General features: G+C 39.6%; 1 protein-coding gene across 1 annotated transcript in view; it reads left to right on the forward strand.

Annotated features, from left to right (window-relative positions):
* The first annotated feature begins 208 nt into the window (after positions 1–208).
* The window catches only part of LOC145978354 (uncharacterized), a 60,865-nt gene continuing 46,773 nt past the window's right edge, over positions 209–14,300 (forward strand). Inside the window, exons 1-3 of the mRNA XM_083110951.1 lie at positions 209–325; positions 9,403–9,515; positions 13,898–14,058. Coding sequence (XP_082967077.1) covers positions 323–325; positions 9,403–9,515; positions 13,898–14,058 — 277 coding nt within the window. The 5' untranslated portion in view covers positions 209–322. The remainder of the gene's footprint in view (positions 326–9,402; positions 9,516–13,897; positions 14,059–14,300) is intronic.

Genomic DNA, 14,300 nt, shown 5'->3' on the forward strand with positions numbered 1-14,300 from the left:
TGGCCAAAAATATCCGAGATCCGAATTCCGTAAAATTTGAAGTCCATGAATTTAAATTTTTTTGAGGAAATCTGGATATACTGATTTCGAAACTACAAGGTCAACGAAGTTAGTAATAAGCTTCAATGTAAAACTTAGGGCAACTATATGACGAACGAAATTCTTTTAGGTACAACAAGCCTGATACCGCCACCGGAAAAGTTAGGCTACAGTCTAGTTAGGCAATGAACAGCTCCTATGAAGAAGAAGAAGATATTTTGTTCATCATATTCTGTGGCATGCATTTCACTGTGGTATAACACCAAAAACAGCCGGCGTGAAAATGGTATGAATATTTTTATACATAGCAGTAAACAATTGAAGAGATTATTACTAATTCGCTAAAAAACGTTTTGTGGCCTTCTATATTAAGTATGTGACAAGTCATAAAATGTAGCATTCGTGAAGTAATACGCGTAGGGATAATGGGTTGTTTGTGTAAGTGCAAACATACCAACTTATTTTGTTTCCAAATTAATGTATTAAGGCTGGTTGGTAAAACTTCGATAGCGTCCCAACAGATTTCTTCAGTTTTACACAAGAAACTACTTACCGAAGTTAATTTCTGTAGCATTTAAAAGTTCTTGTTGGTACTTTCTTTCATCGAGAAAAACCGATGTTGTCCGTATATGCTAAATTGAACGAGATGAGTGCTGGTAAAAATTTTCAAAGACGGGAAACGGATTTCTTCAAATTTACAGGGGAAAGTACTTCCGTAATTGAGTTTCTGTAGACTTGTGATAGGTCGTACAAGTATTCTCTCTCATCGGCGAGTGCTAATGGAACCTAACCTAACCTCGTAGGCATACCTCGTCCCCGTGATGGTTCGTCTGTAACTCGTTTGTTCTGTAATTGTTGACATTCGTACTTACCTATTCTGCATTGCGAGAGATTGTTTAACAAGGGATGTAGCTTTTTTAACTAAAATAATTTCCATTTTCGAGCTATCGAGTAATTAATCTTTTTTTGTTTTCGGTGAAAGTGAGTGCTAATGGAACCTAACCTAACAGGCCTAACCTAACCTCGTAGGCATACCTCGTCTCCGTGTTGGTTCGTGGGGCTAATGTCAGTGGTTTTTCGGGCTAACATCAATGGTTTATGGGGCTACCCGTGGATGGTTGACGTTTGGGCTAACATCAATGGTTTGTGGGGCTACCTGTGGGGTAGCTACGGGTAGCCCCAAAAACCACTGACGTTAGCCCCATGAACCATCATGGGGATGAGTTATGCCTACGAGGTTATAATGCAGAAGGCCTTAGAAAGTTGGCTTCGCGGGCTTACAGCAGACAACAATATGGGGGTGTGTCTGCGTGAACCAATCAGGTCCGCGAATGAGCGAGCACGGTTGCCACAGCTAGCTCTCGCTGCACCCTTCTGGAAGGGTGAATGACCTCTGCCTCTTGCTACCTCGGCCTGTTTGTTCGGCTGAGGAGCAGACGACACAAGAGTATCGGCAATAGTGTGCTAGCGACGTCTGCTGTTAGCCCGCGAAACGCTCTTTCTAAGGCCTTCTGCATTATAGGTTAGGTTTTTAGCACTCACATACAAACATGAATTAACGGTGAAATAACTTGACCGATGAGAGAGAACACTTGTACGACCTATCACAAGTCTACAGAAACTCAATTACGTAAGTACTTTCTCCTGTAAATTTGAAGAAATCCGTTTCCCGGCTTTGAAAATTTTACTCAGAAGAGGTAAGTACGAGTGAGAGGTGTTGGGAGTTTTACCAGCTGGTTTACATTGGTCGAGTGAGCGGGAGAGTTACTGGCCTGTCTGCTCGACTCGACCCTCCTATGGTGAGTAGCTGTTTACACAATTTCTACTCGACTACAGCAAAATGGGATAGTAGCCGCAGCTGTTTGGTGATTTTCACAGAATGAACCCATCAACATCGTTGTCGATTTTAAAAAAAAGTTCTGAAACGGTTTACACACTTTTTTTTTTCATGAGAAATAAATACAAGGACATGTCTGGAAATAAAACTAATTTCTTTGATTTTTCGGTAAAAATTTACTATAGTTCAAACACCTAGAATTTCTTAGTTTCCTCAATTTTTAACATTCGTACTTACCTATCTGCTTCGCGGAACATTCCTTAAGATGTATTGACGTTTTTTTGATCAAAGTAATTGCAATTTTTCACATTACGAGTACTTCTTTCTCGTAATCTTTTCGCTTGCCTCAGACACAATATAGCGTGTACACCTTCCTACATAATCGCGCGTGTACACCTTCCTACATAATAGCGCGTCGTGCTTGTCTTTTGTCGATTTTCATTCGTTATGCACTGTTTCAACCTTCGGAACCCAAGAAATACCCATGAACAAAGCTCAGCTGAAAATCGCATTTTTTTACGAAGGAAATTGTAATGTTTCATGGTGCTACCCGTGAATGGTTTTTGGTGCTATCCATCCCGGAATCGGTGAGAAATTTAAAGTAAAAAATTATTTTCGTTTGGAATTTTTGATTCCAAGTTTCCCACCGATTCCGGGCTCCACCCCCAACTGCTAAAGTGACCCCACTCCGCTCCAGCTCCCCTGGTTTCTCTATAGAATCCCTGTTAAAGGCATGCTCCAAATTGGCTGGAGTCTCACCACGCATCCACGACATGTCATGTTTCTAACTTTCGTTGCAAACACAGACGGATATAAACACTGGATACCCAATGAACATGAACAAAACACAATCACGACGCGTGATGATGTACGAAGGTGTATGCGCCAAAGGCTATTCTCCGTCAGAGCATGTATTTTCAACAAAGAACATGAATTTCCACTATGAAACATTCCCACATCACACAAAACACCTTCCCGATGCTACAGGAACTTATTAAGTAGTTTCTTCTGTAAAAATGAAGAAATCTGTTTGAACTATAGTAAACTAGTACTGATTTCTCTATTTTTGATCATTCTTGGTTGTACATAAAGTCCTTATTTTTAATTTTATTTCCCCTACGCCAAATACATCAAGTCTCATTTCTTCAACTTCATACACCCATAGTTTATTTTGTTTGTTCCTATAATCGACACAAATTCCATGGACACTCACAGACACAACACAACACAGAATCTATACTGTCCTCAGAAAGCGTTTATTCGGTCGAGTCACTGTCCTCCATGGACAGCCACTCGACTATCCTGAGTACTGGCTCCAGTGTTCTCCCCAGTTGTTTACATGGGAAAAGTAGCTCGCTTTACCCTACTCTCCCGTCTACTCGACCAATGTAAACCAGCCTTAACTTTTAGAGTTTTTAAAAAAGGTTGTATTTGTTCATTAAGAGAAAAGTAGGCCCAAGTTCCTTTAGTTTTATTGGTATATCATCATGCTACGAATGCAATTTTAATATGGTTCGATTTTGATTTACTTCTGTTAATACATACTGCGGTGTTTTGGCCATTACTATAGATTTTGTTCAATATATGCTTTCGTAGTTAGGTTAGGCAGGCCAGATTTGGTTCTCTTAGCATTAAAATAAAGTCCCTAAATGCATTCTACTGTTCCGATTTACTTCTATATTAATTCCCACTAGGTAGTTTACGACACTTACAGTCGCTTTTCAACTAAATATACGTTGTCCATGGGAAGCACGCATGCTTACGTAGGGTAATTTTTAAGTTTTTTTCAACGTAAATAAACTTTTTCTAAATCCAAACAGTGCTCATTACTTTAATGAAGGTTCAAACTTCGCGTGACAATGATTGCCAAAATTCTATGGTAATTAGTCTTCCTATTAGGAGCATTTGAAAAAATCATAAAACAATCGGAACCGTTACCGAAACGTATGCACTCGCTCACTAACTGTTACGGTGTGTTGGTTTTTTTTTTTGTTGTTTTTGTTTTATTTGTCATTTTATTTCTCTCTTAGTCCTGTGTATAGTTGACTACTGCAAATACAGTGCGTTCGTTTTGGCTCTGGGCCGAGGTACCACGTGAACAACTTTGAATAATTCTTATGACACATGTTAGTACTTGTTATGCAATAGAAATGTAATTGTCTATTTTCTAAAGTTACGTGCGTAAATAAGGAAGATGTTACAGGACGAAAATGCTGGCATATGCACCATGTCACGTGCTATCTCGGCCCAGAGCCAATACGAATGCACTGTAGAATGTCTCGTTGTCATGTGTAAAATTCTCGGGTGTCTAGAAATTGCAAAATAACCTTGTCAATTACTGCTTTGATTCTCCATACACTAACATGGAAACGATATGAAGACGTCTTCCTTTCCGCACTACGGTCTTGCTACCAACGTTGCTCAAGCGTTGGGCAATAGGTGAGAGCGTTGATTTGCATGTGCAGGGCTCGAAAAATCCCTTTCGCCATGGGGATTAAAAATTTCAGCCTGACGACTGTGATCTTTTCCTGTAATATTGCATGTACGGAATTTTGAAGATTCTAAGTTCAAATTGCAGTACTGCGTAAGGTAGCAAATTATTTTTTTATCAACGTTGTGAACATTCCATAGAATCAGTAACAATTTCTTACTCTTTGTCCCCCAACCCCCCATTTCCCGCTTTTTACATGATTTAGCGATGTTTTGAATATGATGATGCCTGGCTTCTTATAGAATGATTTGCTTTATTTTACTTCGTTTTGTGCCACTTTTGGTTAATTTGCCAAGATGGAGATCAGTGATGATATGATGAAATTGATGAAATTGCCCAGGCCGGGATTCTAACCCGGGACCCCTGGCGTCGTAGCACGATGTGATAACCAATCTGCGACGGGGGCCGGCTCATCTTCTTATAGTATGCACAATTGCTAGTTGGTGCTTTCCTGGTGCCTGATTTTCAGAGCTGGCACCTAGCTCTGAAGAAGATTTTTCGAGCACTGTGCATGTGAGAAAATGGCATCTTGTGTAAAGGTGGAAAACATGTTTGCCCCACGAACCATTCACGGTAAGGTTAGGTTAGGCAAGCATAGTTAAAATTAAGGGTCATCATAAACATAGTTTTGAAACGCTAATCATTGCAAAAAATAGTTGTTTCCTTCATAAATCAAGGGTGTTTACTCCGTTCACAGACAAACTTTTATCGACTTATTTTGCAATTTCTAGACATGACCGCCAAATTTTAACTGCAGATTCATGATTACGAGGCCAAAATTAGTGAGTATACCGAATTTGAAAGCAATTGAAGATACTTCCAATATTGTAAATTCACTCCCAATCAAATTAATATATGTATATGAATTTATAATGGAGGTCACATCACAGATGGAATTTCATAATTTTCACTAAATTTAATGTTAAGTTTTTAAAGTGTCTGTGCAATTTATTTATGGGCATGCACATAGCGTGTAAATTACGATTTTGCAGGTCGTTTACCCATTGTACCGCCTCAAGATTTATGTCAATTTTTTTTAATCGATACATTTCAATGTTTTATGTAATGTAAAACTGGTTCCAGTGTTAGGAAAGCACAAATAATGGAGATATTTGTTCCCAAGGAATAGCCCACGTAAGTTAAAACATGCAATTTCGGAGTACTTTCGCCTATTTTTGTTAGTAAAAACTGTTTGTATGTACACTAAAATAGCGAAAGAACACGCCGAAAATAACTATCAGTACCAAACCTAACAATCTTAACCTAACTACGTAAAATTAAAGCTGCTGTTGTGGAAAGTCATTTTGGGTGCATGAAGCTTTCGGGCTGTTCTGCTTCACGGTGAAGTAACATCTTAAGGTTACAGACTACTTTACTTCAGAATAACAAATTTCCGAGAGCTAAAATCAACTGGAAACATTTATAAACAACAAACACTTTCTGTACGGTATAAAGAGGGTCAAGGGTACCCGATTTTCTTTAGCATATTTGCATTTCGTGAACATTGTACTCATTAGCTGTCTAGTAATTTTGGTTCTCCAAATTCTGAGTAAGGAACATCTTGGAACTCTTTTATTTTGGACCTAACAGCTTTTAAGCCATTTTTTGTCCATTATATTATGCATATAAGACACATAATTGCTTTATATTACGAATATACATCTTTCCCCCTATTTCACAGACATTAGATTCAAAACTAAAGACATTCCCCTTTACAATTGTGCTACACTTTCTTAAAAATGTTAACAGGCTATATATAAGCCATCTGAACATCAGGATTGACAACAAAACTTGGCAAATTTATTGCAAACTGAACGGGTACCATTTGACTCTCTGTACCCCCTAGAGAAAGTTAAATATCTTGCATGTTTTATGAAGATTGTGTTGTTTTGTGACAGTCAGGTTTAACGTCGTCATTATTAATATTATTATTCAAATCCATAGCGGTGAAATAATGTGCTTAATCAAGGTGTTGAGTGTCTTTAATTGTATGTATATATATATATTTGATGCACCAAGCCAACAGGAGGAAGGAGACGTTCGCGTGTCTTAGGGCGAGCACCTGAAAGGTCACGTTATGTGTCTAAAGCTTAGGAAATTCGACCGTAATGACAACCATTTAAATATCTCGGTTTCCAGCGGTCAGGTTTATGTGAAACTTTTACCAGCGCAGCAGCATGTATGCAAGGACGGATGTGTGGAGTTTCATCGCAATCAAGCAACAATTACGGATGCCAGATCAAATTGGTTGTAATTGATCAGTTTATGGGCACTGATTGCAGTTGAGCTATGGGCGACAGCAAGGCGGAAGCTTAATCCATAGAAACCAAACTTTGAGCACGACCCGTCCAGGTTGGGAGACAATGGAGTGAAGTGGAATGACTTCTCCGGAAGCGTCCCTTCAACGAGCACCGAGTGTCCTTTTTCGAAATCCAAATAAAACGAAGGACATGGTTTTTCGACATACAGTCTTACCGCGATTCTTGTAGCGAGAGCACCTCCGTGCCACCTCTCCGTATACAGTTTTGCCGCGATTCTTGTAGCGAGAGCACCTCCGTGTTACCTCTCCGTATACTGTGGACTTTGTTGTGCTTCGCGAACATCAGTGTGGATAGGCAGTAAGTCTACACGAGTGCGCTTACCTCAACCGCTGGAGGAAGTTGAAGCGAGGCTGTGTTTCCGTGATAATCTTACGCCGTTTATAGTTTTTGTGAAACGAGGAACATCGAAAATTATGGCGGGCTAGAAGAAGAAGAGAGATGAGGGCGTCACCCTCGATTCGCCCGATGCCAGGCGAGACCATGACCCATGCCTACAACATGCCAAGAAACGACAAGCTACGCCGCCTGATGCCTACCAGCCGCCACAGAGAGAGAGAGAGAGATGTCCAACGGTGAAGGAGAAGACGCCGACGAGCCAAGAACGACCGCCCAGATGCGACATCCGAATCGCGCCTGACCGCGGAGATGTTCACCGATCCCGAGAGGAAGAGATGCCGAGGAACCAGATGTAGGAACGCTCTTCGCATTTTCATCGTCGCGACCGAGGAAGAATAGGAAAACCTTTCGTGTGCTTACAAAGTGATTTCAATCGCCCATGAAGACGCCAGGATACACCGTGAAACCTGAGAGTTGGTAATGTATTCATCTGTATGAATGTCAACACATACCAGCTCGATTGATATTTAGAGAACGCCCTAGAAATTCGTCAACATTTTGAAAACGCCCACACAACTCGAACTTCATACCGAACTCCCGTTGCGCTTATCATTTGTAATTTATTTGTCTCAGGTCGATTTTACTTATTTCTTGTGATTTATTTTTAATGATCTTAAATTCGTTGTTGTTTGTGCTCCTTTTGTATTTGTTTAAAGTGCGTACTACTAGAGTAAAGCGCCGCCTGCTTAATTGTTTAATCTATTTGAGGTTTGTTCATTTTTATGTGTCAGCGCTGTGTCGCTGCTAGCTACGTCAGGTCGCGTATGTGATTATTTGTTGAAGTATTTGCCTGGTAATATGAATTGCTCGTCGCGGCGAAGTGTTTAAGTCCCGCCTGCTAGAGAGTATATGTTTGCGTCACTCAACGGAGGTTATTGTTATGTTTAAAACCACGTGAGGTCATGTGAGCGTAATTGCTGTTGAGACGCCTTTGTTTACGCCGGACAAATAATGTATTGTCACCGCACCGACCTAGTTTTTAAAGGTGAACTTAAGTAAGGGCTGGCTAATGAGTTGGAGTAGCACTGGAGCAAGAATCACAAATGACCTGATTAGACGAAAATTAATGAAAAATTAAATGCGAACGCAATAATCAGGGCTTGTTGTCATAAAACCTGTACATTTCATGTATCATTTTGTGTTGATGACCCCGTAATGATTGAATGTGTGAATGAAAGTGAGAGCGAGAGAGGGGGAGATGTAGTAAATTGATTTTTGTTGGTTATGAATAGAATATACTTTTTATTTTCATGTTAATTTTGGGCTATATCATTTCGTATGCATGTCGCTACCCGTGATTTTCAGGTATGCAGCTAGCCGCTTCCCGGCTACAGGTAAAGAGGTGGTAATTTGAAAGTATATATGTTTTTGTTTTCTATTCGATATGGCTAATCACTATGCGCTGTTGGTCACCGGTTCCTACACACGAACTCGACCTGGACCGTAACGCTATTTCACTTGTCCGAGGGAGATTTTGCCGCCTCTATCTAGGTAGTGGTAGCATTTGTTTTCCCGGGCAAGGGAGGGCGTTTCACATTTTATGAACATTTTCAGTTGATTTTAGCCCTCGGAAGTGTGGTATGGTGAAGCAAAGTATGTCTGTTGCCATGGCAAGTTACTTTACTGTGAAGCAGAACAGCCCAAAGGCTTCACGCAATTGAATATAGCACCCAAAACGACTTTCCACAACAGCAGCTATAATTTTACATAGTTAGGTTAGGTTTGGTACTGATAGTTATTTTCAGCGTGTTCTTTCGCTATTTTAGTGTACATACAAACAGTTTTTACTCACAAAAAGTGGCGAAAATTCTTCAAAATTGCAGGTTTTTAACTTACATGGGCCATTCTTTGGGATCAGATATCTCCGTTATTTGTGCTTTCCTAATGCTGGAACCACTTTTACATTAGTAAAACATTGAAATCTGTCGATTAAAAAAAAATCAACATAATTCTCAAGGGGGGGGGGGGTACGGTGGGTAAATGACCCCACTAAACCTTTAGATTATATAAAGTTTTACATAATATATTTCTCTATTATATTTTGGGCATTCCAATATCACGTCTGCACTTTCCCAGCCACATTAACATGGCATCATACACCAGTGTCCATAGTTGGGGATCAATCATTTTTTGAGGATTATTGTGTTGTTTATCTGTGGCTTTTTTAAATCAGTAACAAGTGCAAAGGTGCGGCAGTTAAAAATTCCCTGCCTGGAAGCTGAACTGTAAACTTAAACATACACGCATATAAAATTTTCACAAATGTATAAACATTATTATGTGTATTACATCATATAGAATCTCATATATTTTTTCAGTATTCCTTGCAATTCAAGAAGGAAAATGCCCATGAGGACAGCATATGGAGTTGTGCCTGGGGAAGATATCAAAAGCAAAAGGATGTTGCCAATGGTGATGAGGATGCCTCAAGGTAAGCATAAACAGGTACCGCACTCATTCACTGATCAGCAAAAGCATTGCTAGAGAGACAAAACACAAATAGCTTCTTAGCAGGGTGGAGGTTATAAAATTTTGCCCCTTAGGCTATCTTTGTTTTTTAGCCCTGATGACATTGTTATTATTATTATTAACAGTTTAGTTATTGGGGGTACTTCACTTCCACTAATTGCATGATCTGTATTAATAACACTTGCAAACTTTAACGTATAGACACGTGTGATTAAAAATTATTCATTAAACTTTGATAAAACTTAGATTTGATGTAACTCATTTTCTAAGGGTAAACATGCTTGGAATTTGAAAAATATTAGTTAATGATATCACATATTTTTGGCAAATGTCGAATTATGTAATCAATATCATCGGAAGTTAGATTTAACCACAAGGAGGGTTCAGTTAGATTTATTTTACTCATTGGTTCTGTCTCACCATGGGAAATTGGAGGGACGACAACGTCACATCCATTTTTTCTGAGTTGAGAGCCATCTTTACCTGTGATTTTAATTTCGAGGTTTCGATCAGAGAACCTGTTACAGTTGAAGCTGATGGGGCTACTAAACAAGACAAATTTGCTTTAGACACAATTTTCAAACAGAAATATGAATTTATCTAACTTATTTTAGAATTTCTGAAAGATGCTTTTCTTTTTTCACTTTTCGTTTATTAGCGCCACTTGCACTATGCATTTTGCCATACATGCACCACAGGAAAAGAATCTGGCACTACATTACGGTAGCCACACTGGTCGCAAACTGAGAAACAAGGATGTTGATTTCAACCATCAATATCCCTCCACTTGACTTTCAGTGTTGGGCATTCAAAATGTTTACATTTGTTTCTTCGAGGAGCAGTTGTGTATATATTCGAGCATTGTTACGTGTCCTTGTGTGGTTTTCTTTTCAGTTTCCCATACAGACTTTCACTCCAATTTAAATACAGTACTGAAAATAGGGTTATGTAAATACTAGAATATTCTTCTTTCATGAAATAAGTAATCTGACATGTTATTTTATTTTGCTATTATCACAGTATTAAAGAATTTTAATAGTTGATGGTCTTTATCACTTCTAACCCTTCAGCGTCTCATTTTTGTGCAGTCCCTGGTTCCTAGAGTGTATGGTGATGAAAAGTGGGTCAACCATGAAAATTGTCATCACAGAAGATCAGGGGTGCCCATCCCCCCAAGGCCTATGATGCATTCCCCCTCAAAAAGTAGAACATTCCCCTTGCCGTCCCTTATGCCAAATTATTTACTCAAATAATTTTGGTCAGACAAAATTTGCAGAACAATATAATACAGACATATTTCAGCAATACATCTTTACTCTAGGCTTTCATGTTTGCTAACAAGAAATTCTCACTGCCATTGGTAGTGTACTGAACCTTATTCTTAACAGTTTGTCTACCTGACTAATCTTCATTAAATTAGGCACACACGAGGAGATGTACTACGTGGATTTTTCAGCGAGAAATGCAGGCTCGACCAGGACTCGAACGCAGGTCTCTGGCAATCTGTGTCATTGCTCTACCACTAAACTACCGAGCTGGCCTGGCTTCGCCTGATTTTTTGCTGGTGCTGTTATACCTGTGCTACCGCAACAGGATGTGTTGCCTTTGAAACACTGTAGACGTCGAGGTGGCCCAGCATAGAGATGTAAATTCATTAAATTAGACACAGACAAGAGATGTACTACGTAGATTTTTCAGTGAAAAATTCAGGCTAACACTTGTAGAGACGATTCCACATAGGCAAAACAGCGCCTGCGAAAAATCAGGCGAAGCTAGGCTAGCTCGGTAGCACAGTGGTAGAGCAATGGCACGGATTGCCAGAGACCCGGGTACGATTCCTGGTCGAGCCTACATATTTCGCTGAAAAATCTATGTTGACTAACCTTGTATTAATGCGAACAGCATGTCTCCCCCCCTTTCCAAAACTATTCTAGAGGCATAAGAGGTGGTGTTTCATTTGAACCCCATCGCTGCTATCACCCACAGGGGCACAGGTAGATAGAAAAACTGTACAAGGTCAACAAAGTTGTGTTTTATACAGCGTATATTGATACATTTGTAAGTTGAATTGCATCTTCTGTCAATGTGCTGTATAAAGAAACGAATTGTGGGGGTACTAAGTGAGTTGAGTGTACATAATAACCATAACTAAAAATCAATAACAAGTCAGTCAAATAAACTATCCCCCCATTTTTGTGTGAAGATATACGTGGTCTGTTAGGAAAGTAATGAGACTGGTAACACTGTGCACGAACCGGCAACGCTGCTGCCCCCACCTTCACATGGCAGGTAGGTGAATGCTTGCCGTTGACTCAGTACAAGTTTCAACTTGCTACAGTTGCTACACGATTGTTGAGAGCGTCTGACGTGAAGTTGTGTTTGTGAGGTGCGTTACGAAAATGGACTGGCAAAAGTTTGAACAACGTTGTGCCATCAAATTTTGTGTTAAGCTTGGCGAATCCGCCACTGTGACTTATGAAAAGTTACAAAGGGCTTATGGAGAACATGCACTATCTAGGGCACACTTGTGATGTTCAGATGGCAGAAGTCCTTTTTAGAAGGCCGAGAACAAGTGGAAGACGAACCTCGGGCGGGAAGACCTTCAACCTCAAAAACGGATGACAATGTAGAAAGAGTGAGGTCTCTTGTGAGGTCAGATCGTCGATTGACGGTGAGAATGATCAGTAGTGAGTTAAATTTGAACGTGTGTACTGAATGAAGTCCTTGCAAGACCCAGGAAAAGGGTTGCACGTGTGCGACCAGACATTGCACGCACTTGAATGCTGCACCACGACAATGCAGCATGTCACACGGCAGTCTCCATCAATGAATTTTTGGCAAAAAAAAAGCATTCCTGTGGTTTCTCAGCCCCCTTGTTCGCCGGATCTCAGTCCCTGTGATTTTTTTTATTCCCCTTGCTCAAAAACCACTTGAATGGATGCCATTTTGATACTTTGGACAATATCCAGAAGAGCGTAACCGACGAGCTAAAAGGTATTCCAGCACTGCTACGAACAGCGGAAACAACACCTCCATCGCTGTGTAGCTGCCTAAGGGAACTATTTTGAAAGGGATAACCTTGATTTGTAAAAATAATAAAATTCATCGTTTACAGAAAATCAGTCTCATTACTTTCCTAACAGACCACGTATAGGATTGGTATAAAATCTTGTCTCCCCCCAAAAAAATTATCATGACGCAGGCACGTCATGAATCCCCTCTGTGAGCACCCCTGCAGAAGATGATCATGGTTCAAGCAAGGTTGAGCTACTAACTGTGCCACAGCTCAACCCGAACATCTTGCTGTTCTTCGGCTGTTCATGTATTATGAGCTGCTGCAGTACTGTCTGCAAACTGGACCGGCTACAGGTGAACCAGACAATGCAAGACCCCATCCAAGCACCAAACCTGATCTGCCTAACCTAATCACGGAGGATATGGAATGGAAAAATCGTTTTGCACGAAAGACACGATAAGCAATCGTAAAACCTGATCCATGTGTACTTGTAGGCTTGAAGAAATTATGATTTTAATGTACAACACACATGTGTATCACGACATTGAAATCATACTGATTAATGCTGTGCACCAGACCTGAACTGCCATCACTATGTTCTTTCACACAAGGTGCTTTGAAGTTTCTTGTACAGACAATGGGACAGAGTCAGAAATTGTGTCTCACTCAATGGGTTAATGGTTCTGATTGTTTTATGATTTTTTTAAAATTCTCCTAGCAGAAAGAGTAATTATAATTACTCTTACTATGATAATTATCGTAGAATTTTGGAAATCATTATGACACGAAATTTGAACCTTCCTTAAAGTAATGAGCACTGTTTGGATTAGAAGAGAAAATTAATTATGTTGAAAAGAAAAAAACAACTTAAAAATTACCTCATGCGAGCATGGCTGCTTCCCATGGACAAGGTATTCTCTTTTGATAAGCGATAGTAAGTATCTTAGACTATTGGGAATTAATGTAGAAGTAAATCGGAACCTTAGTAGAATGCATTTAGGGACTTTATTTTAATGCTAAGAGAACCAAACCTGACCTGCCTAAACTAACCACGAAAGTATATATTGAACAAAAGCTTTAGTAATTGCTAAAACTCCACAGTATGTGTTACCATACATAAATCGAAATCGAACCATGTAAAAATTGCATTCGTAGCATGATGATATCGCAATAAAACAAAAGGAACTTGGGCCCTCAATGGTGTGAACAGCACAGAGTTACTGTTAATTCTGTATAGCTGTTTATGTATCTACAGTAGAATTCAACATTTACATGCATGGTCATGGTAACATGTAAGTTGCTCCTATATGAATCGTGTGTTTTTACAGGGACTCGACGGATGCTGAAACATTTGACTATGTAGTGACGGGATCAGTCGATGACCTGGTGAAAGTTTGGACGTTGCAGGATGACAGGTTGGAGCTCAAATACAAGTTACAAGGGCACTCACTAGGCGTTGTTTCCGTTGCTACAAATACAGATTGCACAGGTAACTTGTACAATTACTCTGTATTAAGTGACAACTGTAAATTGATTAAAAATTTCAGATAATTGCAGATTTTCTTGCTGTAAGCATCATGATAGCTCTTAATATTCATGTTCAAAATTTAACTCTGGAAAAGTATTAAGTATATGCTAAGCATTTTGCTTAAATTGTTTAAAAATGAAAAGATGATTATGAATTCACATTTTGTTAATGAGTGTCTCAGGAGTAAAACTTGACAACCCTCA

This window comes from Lepisma saccharinum, chromosome 24 (genome assembly GCF_977018435.1).
Source record: "Lepisma saccharinum chromosome 24, izLepSacc3.1, whole genome shotgun sequence".
In the NCBI taxonomy this organism is placed as follows: Eukaryota; Metazoa; Arthropoda; class Insecta; order Zygentoma; family Lepismatidae; genus Lepisma; species Lepisma saccharinum.